We start from the raw sequence: 14831 nt of genomic DNA, 5'->3' as shown, positions 1-14831 counted from the left end.
GTAGCTGATCATTTACTGATGATCTTTAAAGGATTGTTCTTTTTCTCTTAGGCCAGATGATTTCTAGGACTTTTTCTAACAAAAAGAAAGAATTTTTACAGAATAATAAGAGTAAGAAGGACCTTAGTAGCCTCCTATTTCGATCTGTCCCTGAACCAGGAATCTCCTTTGCACCATGCCCAACAAATGGTCATCTAGTCTTTCCCTGAAGACCTCTAGCAAGGGGGAAATCATCCCCAGGTGAGGCAGCCCATTCCACTTTGGGGCATCTCTAATTGTTAGGAAGTTTTTCCTCACATCAAGTCTAAGTTTGCCCCTTTGCAGTCTCTATCAATTGATCTCATAGAAGACAAGTTTAAGCTCACTTCCCCATTTCAGCCCTTCAGGTACTTGAAGGCCGTTATCATGCCCTCCTTCCCCCACCCATGTCATCTATTTTCCCATCTAAACACCTCAAGTTCTTTCAACTAGTTCTTTTCCGGTATTATATCAAGGCCCTACGGGTCGCTTTCCTCTGGACATATTCCAATGTTGTCCTTAAAACATAGCACCTAAAAGAAAACACAACATCCCAGATGTGGTTTGACCAAGCCAAAAGTGGCAAAAGTATCTGACTCTCAGACATGACATCTGCATCTCTGTAGAAAAGCAGATCAAAGGGAACAGCTCTCCTATGCTTTGTCCACTTCAGAAATGACCAGGTTTTTAGATAATCTGTGATCCAGCTAGTGAAGGCTAGGCCTAGGGGAGGAAGAGGTAAAGAGAAAGAACAAAGGGTAGTGGATAAGATTTGACTATGGACGAAAGTGATAGTGAAATAAGATGGAAGAGTGAGAAGTACTGAACAGAGAACAACAGAAACTATGCTAATCCTCCCCTAAAGGCTGATAACCATACCAGCAATGGTGCGCCCCCTTCCCCCAACCAACACCTCCCTAGAACTCCCATAAACGTTCATAAGAGGAAGAAATGGCATTACATACCTACTGGCTTATCTACAGGTAACATGCCCAAGTACTGCACATGGAACTTCTGTACCAGCTCAGTCTTTGGTGTTGGAAAATCTACTACATGGGAACAAAAAATAATGGCTCTTTATCGGCACTTACAGACTCACATGTTAAAATTAAGCAAAAAAATTTTTTAAAAGCTCTCACACTTTTATGTCAAAATATTGCCAAAAGAAAAAAAAACCAGACTGTTTCCTATTTGCTTGTTTTCTAAGGGCAGAGATTATAATTCTTATATAACTACTTCATCTCTCATATCTGCCTTTGGGGCACAGTGAAAGTCATAGCCTTTTAAATTGGCCTTCCCAGATGTGGCAGCATTCAAAGCTGCTCATTTTACTCTACACTGCTAAAACTGCTGTTGTCTGCTAGCTTGCTGTCTAGGTTATATTTGGGCCTGGAGGCTATTTCATCACAAAGAGCAGAATCTTAGATGTGAAATAACTTAACTACACATACAAAAATTTATCAACCCACAACTTCTTTCCCTCTTTATGCAGGCTGCCTTCCCTGAAATAATACATGATTCATAAGGCAAGAAAATCAACATTCTTTACTACCAGTCCAGCAAAAAATCATTCCTAGCCTGATCCTACTGACATAGAAAACTCAAACCAGATTTTGAGTGCCCCATAGTAGATATTCAATGTTTGTTGAGTTGAATTAAATTGAACATAATTTTAACGGTGAAATGAAATACTATGAAGAAACATCAGCCTTTGTAGTTGCAGACTTAGGCAGATGGTGACATTGATAAAATCAACAAACATTATTTAAAAACTATGTGCAAGGCGCGGGATACAAAGACACAAGGAAAGAGTCCCTGCCCTAAGAGGAGCTTACGTTCTAACAAAGAAGACAAAAATATGCACATGTATAGTTACATGCAACACACATACACACATAGCAGATACAAGGTAACTGCTGGGGAAGGTACTAGAAGCTGGGGAGAATCAAGAAAGGCCTCATGCAGAAAGAGAAAGGAGCTGAATTCTTTTAAATAGGGACCCCCCAAAAAAGAGGAGATGACAGGCAGGGAGGCCAACCTTCTTAAAGGTCCAGGAATAGATAAAATGTTCTATGTGTGAGGAGCAGAAAGGACGGTTTGGCTAGACAATAGAGTATATAGAGGGGGCTAATAGGAAATAAGGCTAGAAAGGTAGGATGGGGTCAGGCTATAAAAAGCTTTTAAATGCCAGAGGTTATATTCAATCCTAGAAGTAATAGGGAGACACTGGACTGTGTTGGTCAGTCATTTCAGTCATGTCCAACTCTTCATGACCCCATTTGGGGTTTTCTTGGCAAAGATACTTGAGTGGTTTCCCATTTTTTTCTCCAGCTCATTTTACAGATGAGGAAACTGAGGCAAAGTGGGTTATGTGACTTGCTCAGGGTCCCAAAGCTAGTGTCTGAGGCCAGATTTGAACTTAGGTCTTTCTGACTCCAGGCTTGGCACTCTATCCACTGCCCCCTAGATGCCCCCTCCCCACTGTGCACTTTCCTGAGTCGGAAAGTGACATGATCAGACCTGTGCTTTAGGAAAATGACTTAGGTGGCTGGATAGAAGACGGATTAGAGAAAGAAGGGACTTGAGGCAGGGAAACAAATCAAGAGGCTCCTGCAATAATCCAGGTGAGACATGATAAAGCCTGAACTATGGTGGTGGTTTTGTGAATGGAGGGAAGATTTGGCTATTGGTTGGAAATTTGGGGTAATTGGGAATGAGAAATCGAGGATGACACCAAGACTGTGAACGTGAACAACAGGAAGGATGGCAGTGCCTTCAACAGAAATAGGGAAGTTCAGTATAAGGGTGGATTTTAGGGGAAAGATGACGAGTTTGGTTTTGGAGACGAACTTGAGATGGCTATGGAACAACCAGTTTGATATGTTATAGAAAATGATGTTTCAGCTGCTCTAAGAAGAAAATAAATAGTTAGAAGAGAACATTTCATCTTTTGACTTTCTCCTGGGGTAAGGAGAAAATTATTAATGAGAATGAGAACCCAGGTCTGCTGACCTACCTTGCAAAGGAACATCAAGATTCCCATTAGTTCTTTCCTGTAATGAGCTGCAGGCAACAGCTTTGGCATTCTTCCGTTCAGCCATAATCTGGAGACAAGAGCAAAAATATAGCATTGTTCCATTACATACTTCATGCGTGCTTGCATATCATCTGGGTCATCCCATAAGTGTGTTCCATTTCATTTCCAATTTATTCTCTACTGCTTATTTTTAGATTCCAACTTTGCTACACATTTTGATGGAGATTTGTACTCATCCCTAGGGACAACGGGCAAATGATTGTTTTCCATGGATAATAGTCTCCTAAGTATTTCAAAGCAGTATCTATCCCCTCATCCTGCCTTCAACAGACCTCTCATATGAGCAGTGGCCTGAGCCGATATATATGGAATGGTTGGGTTGGTCAGCAAACTCAAGTTGGTGCCAGCTAGGGCTACAAAACATTTGTCTTCATGAATGTCACTGTTAAATTCCGGGTTACTAGGAGTCCTTTGTATATCTATAAGGTTGATGTTCAAACTGATTAAGTTTGTCAGGCTACTACATTCATTGATGATTTCCAAACAAAATTCCTTCTCTTTCTTGAGTTATCAATATTATATCCTAATCCAACTGAACAAGAATTTATTAAGCAGTTATTACATACAAGACAATGGGATATGTTCTAGAGGTACAAAGAAAGAACAAAAACCAGAATCTGGCCTCAAGAAGCTTACATTCTATTGGGAGGAGAGGGAAGATAACACGTCAACAAATTAAGTACACACATGTAAATTTCGAGTAGTAACAGCTAACAGTTTAACAGTTCAGAAAAGACTTCTTGAAGGATATGGCACATAAGAGAAGTGCTGAAGGAAGTAGAGATTTTGAGTCTTGTCACTCCCCTAATGGCTTGAGCCAAATTATTTGTAGCTGAATGGAAATAAAGTCCCAAAGAAAGTCAATGTAGGCTTTCAGTGTCTTGTCATCTAAGCTGCTCTGAAAGGTGCCTCACAGCTTATCCTGACCAATCCCTGTCTTGTGGTTGAAGGTTAGAGGATGAGTGCATTTCTTCCCAGGCCTGCAGCACAGGCAGATGCTAGCATTCCCAGAACATCTCATCCCTTCAGCTCCAACTGTCATTGTCTCCTATTATCATATCTAATTTTTGAGATTTGCTGCAGAAGATACAACACATTGGCCCCAGGAGGCAGGAGGAAGGGAGACTAAGAGAGGAGGAAGCAAGATTGCAGCCCAGCTTCCATCCATACTGATTGGTTGTATCCTGTGTAAAAGGCATTATCTATAGTTTATCAGCTGTTGTTTGGATAGGATACAGGAGATGAGCTGAATTGGAATGGGCATGGTACTTGTAGGGAAAAACACAGGCCCTGGGAGATGCTTCTGTGGGGGAGGATCTACCTCTGCCAGGTACAAAATCAGAGTCCTAGAGTTAAGGGCCTTAGAAGTCATTTGTCCACCTTCCCCTCCAGGTAAGTGATCCTAAGTCCTAATATATAATAATTGAGGAGTGTACAGTCAGGCAAGACAGTTGAAAGCCAGTTTTGTTTTGAAAAATACTGACTATCCTGTCACTTTTATTGAAGGACAGGCTTTGTGTGATATGTCCAGCGTTGGGCCTCAAGCTCTTGTCACAGATACTCCTTTTCTCTGCAGGCATTTGCAGACATCTAAGAAGTTAACCACTTGCCATCAGCAATGAAAAAGAGATTCTCTTTTCCAAAGCATGGGAATGTCTCAAAGCCAGAATGCATCTGGTGCTTCATTGCAAAGTGCCACATTTATTAAGCTGAAATAGGCTAGAGTGACAGACAGCTTGGTTATTCTAATTCATTTTCTAAGCTTCAGTTCCATGTGTCTTCCTTCCTTCTTCCACTACTCTAGGTGTCTGGGACCATTTAGTTCAGGGGGTTAGAGCATTAATGATGAGGTCAAGAGGACTCTGTTCCATGGCCTCCCCAGCTGGGCATTTTGGAAATAGCTGCCCCTATTCAGAAAGGGGCACGAGCTGAGAGAGTGAGAGTAGTTCATATACTCGGAGCACATGCAATGCTAATGAACACATTTATGCAGCCCTATAGAAAACCTTGCTAAAGTGTTTGCCAGCACGGCTAGTTTGACACCTGGGGTACAAAGTCATTGCCTATAAGCAATGGTCTGAGCACTGCTACCGAAGAATCTTTGGATGAAAATTATCTTCCCAATCTGTGCCTAAAACATCATCATTTAGGTCTTCTCTAGGCCTAGTATAAGCTAATGGTAACTAACCTTACAGATCATCCAATACAAGAGAGGAGAGACTTGGCATGAAGTGAATCATGTGAAAAAGACCTAAGGATCATAGTTGGCCATGAGCAGAATATAAGCTACTGGTATGACACAGTCACTAACAAAAGAGAACGCAGTCAGGCTAATATGGTGCCCATCTCTGTTGTCTGCTGTCTCCAGCACTGCCCAGACTGGGCATGGTGTATGTGCTCAGTTCTGGGCACCTCATTTTAAGAGGGGTACATTGACAGCCTGGAGTATATATAGGGATAGGTGAACAGGATTGTGAAGAGACTTGAAACCAGATCACACTTGAGATGAAGGTTTAATCTGGAGAGGAGAAGACATGACATCTCTTCTCACATATCAAAAGGGCGAGCGCATAGTTAGATAGTAGACATCTACTCTGATGCTCCTGAGCCATGGGTAAAAGCTATAGGGAGTAGATTTCAGCTCAGTTGCTTATAAAGGGGAGCATAATGATCAGAGCAGCCCATCAGTGGTACTGGCTAGCTTGCAAGACTGGGAATTCTTTGTCACTGGAAGTTCTCAAGCAAAGGAGAAAGGACTACCTGTTAGGGAGGTTGTAAAGCCCCTGCTATGGATAGGAAAGGGAGCTAGATGAACCCTAATCAGCTTCTAGGATCTCAGGGGCATGTCTATGGAGGCGGCTGGGGCAGGAGTGCCTCTCCAGGGATGTGGGCTGTCCAAACTAAGGTTTACCTGATAGGCCACCTCTGGCCACTTTATTTCTTTATGCCCTTTCATTTCTACCTCTGTAGCCTGGCCCAAGCATTGAAGGAAAGTGTCTATATGCTACATTTCCCTAGCGGAGCAAAGGCTCCTTGAGAGCCGTAAGAAATTTTAATTTTATCTTTGTCTAAATGACACTTGATGCCTTGTATACAGCATATGCTTAATAAATGCTTGTTGGATTGTAATGTGGTGACTCAGTTGATACAAACTTACCTTAGAACAGATTTCGTGAAGACTTGTGGCAATGGCCTTTGCTGGCGTGTCACATCGAAATACGTGACATTTCAAAATTCTTGTGTCTTTATCTCTTGCTACATAAGCAAAATCTCTGTGCAAACAAAATTTATCGATAGATTAGAATGTAATTCTTTACCAATGATGCCAATTTTAAGAGTTAATGGAGCAAGCGCCCAGCATGTCTGAGTCATTAGTGAACAGAATGTATGTCTTGGTTAGAAAAAAAGCATTTTTTAACTGGCTCCTTGAAGCAGAGGGACAGTCTGAGGAATCATATTACAAGGAGATTTAGGAATCAAATCATGGCACCTTCCTGCACATGAAAGCCACTGAACTTACAACCATTAACAACTTGAATGAAATTGAAAACAATCCTCTACTTAATGTAGGCACAGATAGGATCATTAAATGGAAGAAAGAGACTTGCACATGAATTTGCACGAGTGATGAGACAGACAAGCCAGTGTAGATGAAACAAAACAACAGCAGTCAGGCCTTAAAACTAAGAACCAAGGGAGAAAAGAGATACACAATCACTCTAGGATGCTGACCGGAAATCACAGCCTAGAGAGGAATACAGAACAAACACCACAGGCAGAAATTCTCCCAAAGGACTCCAGCTTGACAGACACTCCTCTTGTTGAAACATCTCTCAGCAAAAGAGGCTGCCTCAGACTGCGTGTGCTTGGCTCAGATGCCCTGATGAGCATGAGGCTGAAGCTTGGTTTTAGCATCTGCTTTACTGATTAAAGCAGTGCCAACCAGGATGCTTCTGTAGGGGAAGAGAATCATGCAATTGGATTTTTGCTACACCATCTTTAGACTAGCATTAAAAGATCAAAGTTTAATACTCTCTTTTACAGAAGCTAAAAGTTAAGATATACTCATTTGCTAACCTAGCAGATTAATTCCCTTGAATACATCCTTATACCAGGAGACCTATCATAGGCACAATCAGAAGAAAATAATTCTATTAAAAAGAAAATAACCTGGTGGACTTTTCAGGTTCCATAATTAAAAATGACCCTATGATCATGGCTACAATACAAAAAAGGGCTATCTTCGAGGTTCTGAGGTTTGCTGCTTCTGTTAAGTTGGCAATGACGTGGACCTGTTGCCCACGTGGAAACCAGACAGAAGCCTCACTGGGAAAACGGTGCACGTGCAGGACAGAATCATCTTTTGAACGCGGCAGATCACGGCATGATCGAGGGGTCGGGGTGGGGCTGGGGGCACTTGGTAAGCTGTGAATAAGCAAGGGCAAACCTTTTGTCACTTTTCCAAGTTTTTCACAGGACTAGGCCAACCTCTCTTAAATGTAAACCTCAGCCAGTTGTCCCTATTCCACTATGGTAAGACTAGTTCTAAAGAGAATCTCAAGTTACTTGTCAGCTGCTCTAAAATCCTTTTCTTTGCACTAGCAAGTTCAGTTCTTGTTTTCCCCAAACGCTCCATTACTCTTTGGCCTTCCTGAGTGTAAGCCCTTCCAATGGTTTCCTATAATAATGATGATAGCAGCAGTTAGCATTTATATAGTACTTACAATGTGCCAGGCACTGTGCTAAACACATTCCAAATATTATCTCATTTGATCTTCACTACAACAGTTGAAGGAAAAGAGGCAAAGAGTGGTCAATGTGCCCAGGGCCACACAGCTAGTAAAAGTCTAAGGCCAGATTGGAACTCTGATCCTCCTGAATCCAGCTATCCTTCTGCGCTTAGCATGTAAAGCCCTTCCTGATCTGCTCCATCTCCACCCTTGTTTCTCAAAGATAGATTGGGTTGTTCACTGTACCAGGAACAAGTCACCCATCCCTGCTCATGCTTTTTCTCTGTAAATCCTGCCCATTCATTCTTTAAAGCCATGACAGTTCCAACTCTCAATCATTTCCCTCACCTACGAATTTCCATAACATTGAAACGTGTTCACAGCACAAATTGACAACTGCATTTTGTTTTGCATTGTTTGCTCTATGCTAGACTTTTCTAGGAGACAATGATGGCTGGGGAAAGAATTTCAGACTGAGAATCAAAAGCTCTGGCTCCTAACTAGCTGTGTGACCTTGGATGAATTAGGAAATTTCTTTGGGTTTCAATTTCTTGTCTGTAAAATGAGGAAGCTGAATGTAGATGATCTATGACTACAATAGGTCCCTTCTTGTTCTAAAATCACATAATTCTCCAACTAAGTTGTAAATTCCTTGAGGGTAGGGACCATCTGTTGTCTGTCCATCTCCCCAGAGCATTTAATACAGGCCTCAGCATATGGTGGATCCTTAATAAATACTTGTTGTTGGTTATTGATTGACTAAGCAGCAGCCTCCAGCACAGGCGGCTTCCCCTCTCCTTTGTCATGACCAAACCACAGCACTCCTCACTCTTACTGCCTTCCTCTGGCCTAGACTCCTGGAGATTTTCCATGAGATAATGAACATACAGAGAATTACAGAAACCACAGAATATTAAAGAGTGTGTAGGTAGGAGGGGCAGGAGGTAGACACCTCACAAATTATCTGGTCTAACAACTTTATTTTACATATTAGGAGACTTAGGCCCAGGAATGTTATATGAATTGTCCAAGGTCATATAGCTATAGTTAGTGGCAGAACCAAAATGCAAACCCAGGGCTTTTACTACCAACTTCAAGGCTTCTTCCACTACCAACTCAAGGCTTCTTCCACTGTACTAGAGGTTCTTAACCTGGGATCCATGAACTTGGGTTTTTAAGAAAATGTTTTGATGATTGCATCTCAACAGACTTGGTTTCTTTCGTAATCTTATGTATTTTATTTTCTGCACTCTGAGAAGGGGTCCATAGGCTTTACTAAATGGCCAAAGGGTTCTTTGGGACCAAAAATGTTAAAAAACTCTCTACTATCCTATGTGGCTTCAACATTTCCTCCATATTGGAGGGCAGGGCCACGAGAAGAACAGATGTCATGACCGTCACACTGATGATGGGCTGCATAGTATAAGGAAAGTAAAGGTAAAGTTCTTGGTTTTTCTTGCTCACTGTTACTCAGCACTGTATCCCTATAATACCCAGGACTCACTACTTTGCCTTCCACTCATCTAGACTGTAGGAAAATACAACCAGGACTGGGCTAGACTTTACAAGTGTATGTTTAAAAGGTTTAAGAAAATTGGCTGTAAACAATATCTGGGGGAGGGCACTTTTACTTGCTTAATTGAATAAACTATTTTTGAGAACTTAGAAATTTAAATATTTGTAATCCAAATAACTCTTGCTAATGTCATTGGTATTGAGAATTTCCAACATGAAAACTCCCTCTTCTGCCACAGTGAGTGAGAGCACTGAAAAGTGAAATGATTTGTGAATGCTCATGAGGCTGGCATGTGTCAGAGCCAGGTCCTCCACATTACATTAGCCCAAGCTTCTATGACATGCTGTCTCTCCTTTTGCTAATTATGGTGCTAGCAGTAATCTTTCATTAAAGCAGGCCTGGGCTAGAAGAGATTGCGCTTGAAAATATTGTTATCTTCTCTAGTGATTTAACAAGTATTTACTGGACAACTATAAAACTAGTATATGCAAAGCATTGTGTTAGGTGGGGATTCGAAGGTGACCCTGTCCCAGACCCATGTCTCCTCTTGATGCTGATATTTATTGCATAGAAAGCTGTCTGATTTCTAACAAAACTCAAATGTTTCATGCATGGAGAAACAGAAAAGATGTAAAATCTCTATTTCACTTTCCTCACCATTACTGTTGGCAAGCTTACAAATGCAATAATAACAAAGTTACACAACTGAGGATAGAATTTCCTGGAACAGAATCTGTTCAATAAACAATAGATCAAAGCTATCGTGGCTCAACTTTATGCCCTTCATTCTTACATATGGCATCCCTTTGGAGTAATTTCTTTTATTGATCTTAATTTTTCTCTTCCTCAGGGAACCATGATTAATGCTTAAAGTATAACCATCTGGAATTTGCCCCTTCCCAAATGAGAAAATTCAGCAGTCACATGCTTCATCTTGGGAGAATCTGACAAAATTTCAGTCTCAATTTTCTATATTTCCTCCCAGGTGAAAGGAAAATACACTGGGAAGGCTAAAGCCGATCTATTGGCTTAAAAATAGTGAGGGTGTCTATTGTCTCTCAGCGATTTAACTCCTTCCCACAAGAAAACTGGTTTTCTCTTTCTCTGTTACCCCAAAGCTTAAAACATTTGCCTAGACATAAAACTGAGCTACTACTTAACATAGCTGCAAACCCAGACACTGGGTTTTTTGCAAAAAGACAGACAGGTCACAAGTGTGAATTTCCAGAATTTAGACTAGTTGACTGGCTTCCTCTGAGAGTGTGAAAACATATGGCTAATCCCAACTAATTATTATTCAGAACAGAATCCAAAAAACTCTCAACTGAATTTCTTAAAATAAGGCCTGGATTTTCACCATTTACCTTCCTACAAAATTGTTCTTTGGTTCTAGACTTGTGTTCTCTATCATTAAACAGGAAATACAATTAGTAATAGATTGTGAACTAGAAGGGCAGATTTAAATTTGTTAAATATTCTGATTAAATCAGCATTATATCATTAAGAGGTTTAAGAGAAATTTGTTATTTTCTTTAAGGCCTCTTACATTTTAGGAAGGATTAAAAACAAACAAGTAAAACTGATTTCTCTTAAATTCATCTCCCTACCCAATGGTCACTCAAATCATGTAAAATAAACAGGAAAAAATCTACTTTTTTTTAAAAAACAAGTATGCATAGTGAACCAAAAAAAAATCCCCATATTGGCCATATCTATAAATGTATGTGCCATTCTTCCTATTGACACCATCACCCCTGTAAGGTGATAGATAGCATCTTTTATCATCTATTCTTTGGATTATAGTTAGTCATTGTGTTCACTTAGTTTTTTAAAAACTATTCATTTTCACATCATTGCTGTGATTGTGTAAAGTATTCTCCTGGACTTGCTTACTTCACTCTGCATTAGTTCATGCAAGTCATCCCAGGTTTCTCTGAAACAGCCTCCATCCCGCCCCACCTCACTGCCCCCCCCTTTTTAATCATTTCTTACTACACAAAAGTATTCCATTACATTCATATGCCACATATTCTCTAGCTATTTCCCCAATGAATGAATGGGTTCTCCCATTACTTTCCAGTTCTTTGCCATCCTAAAAAGAACTACTGTAAATGTTTTTGTACATATGGGGTCCTTTTCCTCTTCCTTTGATCTCTTTGGGGGATAGGTCTGGTAGTGGTATTGCTGGGCCAAAAAATACTTAGAAATTAGTAACTTGGCAGGATTCCAAATTGCTTTCCAGAATGACTGGACCAATTCACAGCTCTATCAACAGAGGATTAATGTGCTGAAGGCCACTTTTCAGCTTTACTCTTGAGACTTACTCCAGGACTAGACCAACAACTATGTTACAAAATGTGATGAGGCCTCTATGGCTTTCTTCTCTAGGTCTCCATGTTGTAGGCTCTCATCCGTTTGTTCATAAAAATCAATGAAAATTTAAGGTATTTTCTTCATAAGCAACAAAAGGGGCTTTGATCACTGGAACTTTCTATTTCTTTTCATTAAACCACATCTATAGTTGATTTGGTTCATTTGTCTAACTATACATCTGTCCCTCCTTATCTTGGTGCTTTTGTATTCTATGCTCACAGCTTTCCTAGAATTTCTCCTTCCAGAGGAGGTCTTTTTTTGTTCTGTTTGTGGAAACCATTACTGGCCAAAATACCCTTTTCTTGACAGATAAAATCTTTTGATGCAAACTCATAACCAAGGGTCTTCAGTCTCACAGCCCTCTTACCTATTGGACTCCCAAACTGGAAATTTTGACTCCAGCTAAAAATGATCACAACAGAACTGTCTGCCTTTTCTCTGAAATCTTTCTCTGCTCTCAACTTTATTCAGCTTTTTTACTGGACAATCCTAAACATTTATCTACTATCAAACCAGTGCTCCCTTTCCTAAATTAGCATATATTTATTTTGTATATGTTTATCTTTATACATGATATCTCCTTCCAATAGAATGGAAGCTCCTTGAGGGCATGGGCTATTTCATTTTGGGGTTTGTATTCCTAGTGCCAAGCACAGTGCCTGGCAATGTTTGTCGTTCATTTGTTTGTTGTGTCCAACTCTTCATGACCCCCATTTGGGTTTTTTTGGCAAAGATACTGGAATGGTTTATTATTTCCTTCTGGCAAGAGCAGGCATTTATTAAATGCTTACTGATTAAAGTAAGAAATTTCAGTCATTATATACCTTATGCACATCTTTCCTCAACTAGTCTGTTACTCAATCTGACCTGTACAACAGCCATCACATCTCTCTATCTCAAATGAGATAATAATTGTGAATACATTTAGTATAGGGCCTAGCACGTAGTAGGCATTATATAAATGCTTATTCTCTTCCCCTTCTCTTCTCTTTCCTTCCCAACAATCCAAACCTTATACCAAGTGCTGGTCATGTTCCTTTTAATTAATTGAAATTAGCACATCACTTTCATAATGTACGTTTTCTCAAGGTGTTACTTTGAAAACAATAGCACTCTGAAATTTTATATGCACATTACAGCTAAAAGGAGTCTTTTCTGCATTGATTCTCTGTCTTAATGCCCAAGTTTCAAGATCAAAAACCTTTTCAAAGAACACTGGAACTGATATGGGTAAGTAATATAAACAAACTTTAATTTATGGATTTCTTTGGTCCATTTCCATAATTATAAACCTTTTGAACTGGATGAGATCTTAGAGATCATCTAATCCAATGCAATAATCTATTCCAATAATATAATCTAACTTAATTTTACATAAAAGGAATTTAAGACTCTAAAAAAGTTATCACCTGCACAGGAAATTAGCAAATAGCAGAACTGCAAATAAACTCCATTTGCTCCAAAGTTCCAATCTAGTGTTCCTTCTACTACATGTTGCCTCTGAAAGAACAGGAACATTTTAGAGGATGTTATTTCTAACCCTTGATCAACTTCTAGCTATTAAAATTACTTCAGTAATTCTCCATCTTACTTTTGTTCCCTAAACAGACTGCTACAAGAATAAAATTTTCCCTGTGTGTCCTCCTTGCCTATCACAATCTTCTGCCCAGGGATCCTCTGCTGTCCATGGTGCTGTTGCCCAAGGCCAGGTTTCCCCAAAAGTAGGGTGGAAAGTGATCCTCACATCATTTCTCTAAACAAAGCCCAGCCATATAAAAATGACCTTATGGGAGGTTGGATTCTTCAGGTGTTTTGAAAGCAATTAACTCCTCTACCTCACTGGTGAAATTTAAGTAAAGCCAGCACATGACTCAATTCCTCCATGTTTCCTCCTTGTTAGTGCTGCAATTGCTTTTTACAGAAGGTAGGGAACAAGATGGGGAATTAGGAAGACTCTATAGTCCACTAAGATTGGAAGAAGTGTTTTATTAAAGAAAATTTGAAAGGTCAAATTGAGGGAACTTGTCTCTATCTCCCATGGTCCTTATCCCTCCTACAACCTTGGCTGATGTCTGTTTTTTGCTCAGAGGTAGTATTAATCTGAAATAGATATGGTAAGGAACAATTAAAAAAGCAATAGAGCACAGAGTCTCTGCCTTATGGAACTCACACCATAGATGAGGAAAAGGGAAATTATATAGAAATTGAAAAGACTTAAAAAACACCTTCAATATATAAATGCATGTGTAAGTATAGACAAAGGTAGCATTAATAAGTATGGGGGGTATGCACAGTATGTATAGCAAGAAATCATTCAGCAATAGGTAGAAATGAAGTAACGCAGTTTCCCTAGAGGAAGTGATTCTTAAGATTACTCCCTCTATTATCCCCATTCTCTCTCCTATCTTCAACTTCTCCCTTTCTACTGGCTGCTTCCTTACTGCCTGTAAATATGCCCATGTTTTCCCCATCCTCAAAAAACCCTTACTTGACCCATCTGTCCCCAAGGGCTACTGTCCATACCTCTTTTCTCTTTTGTGGTTTATCTCCTTGAGAAAGCCATCTACAACCAGTGCTTTCACTTGTTTTTCTCTCACTTCTTCTTAGACTTTCTTCTCTACAATTTGGCTTTTGAGCTTATCATTCAACCAAAACTGCTTTCTCCAAAGTTACCAATGACATAATTGTAAAATCTAATGGACTTTTCTTAATTCTCATCCTCCTTGACCTCTTTGTGGCCTCTGACATTGTCAATTACTCTCTTCTCCTTACTACTCTCCTTTCTCTAGGTTTCCATGACACTATTCTATCTTGGTTCTCCTTTTACTTGTAAGGTTGCTGCTGCTCATTGGTCTTCTTTGCTAGATTTTTATCTAGGTCAAACCCACTAATGGTGGGTATACCTCTGGGCTCTGTCCTAGGAGCCTCTCTCCTATTTTATCCTGTTTTGCTTGGTGGTCTCATCAGCTCCTATGGATTCAATCATCATCTCTGTGCCTAGATCTACTTAGCCCCAATCTCTCTCCTAAAACTCTAGTTTCACATCTCCAGCTGCCCCATTGAACAGGTCAAACTTGATGTCACATGAGACATCTGA

The 14831-nt window shown here is 40.0% G+C and overlaps 1 protein-coding gene across 4 annotated transcripts in view; it reads right to left on the bottom strand.

Annotated features, from left to right (window-relative positions):
- The window catches only part of APBB2 (amyloid beta precursor protein binding family B member 2), a 428865-nt gene that overhangs the window by 12785 nt on the left and 401249 nt on the right, over window positions 1–14831 (bottom strand). For all 4 annotated transcript variants that reach the window (XM_036762574.1, XM_036762575.1, XM_036762576.1 and 1 more), the window contains 3 exons: window positions 6273–6387; window positions 3035–3122; window positions 984–1067 (listed from right to left, as the gene is read on the bottom strand). In XM_036762574.1, coding sequence (XP_036618469.1) covers window positions 984–1067; window positions 3035–3122; window positions 6273–6387 — 287 coding nt within the window. The remainder of the gene's footprint in view (window positions 1–983; window positions 1068–3034; window positions 3123–6272; window positions 6388–14831) is intronic.

This window comes from Trichosurus vulpecula, chromosome 6, assembly GCF_011100635.1.
Source record: "Trichosurus vulpecula isolate mTriVul1 chromosome 6, mTriVul1.pri, whole genome shotgun sequence".
Classification (NCBI taxonomy): domain Eukaryota; kingdom Metazoa; phylum Chordata; class Mammalia; order Diprotodontia; family Phalangeridae; genus Trichosurus; species Trichosurus vulpecula.
This window is presented reverse-complemented; position numbering and strand designations above follow the sequence as displayed.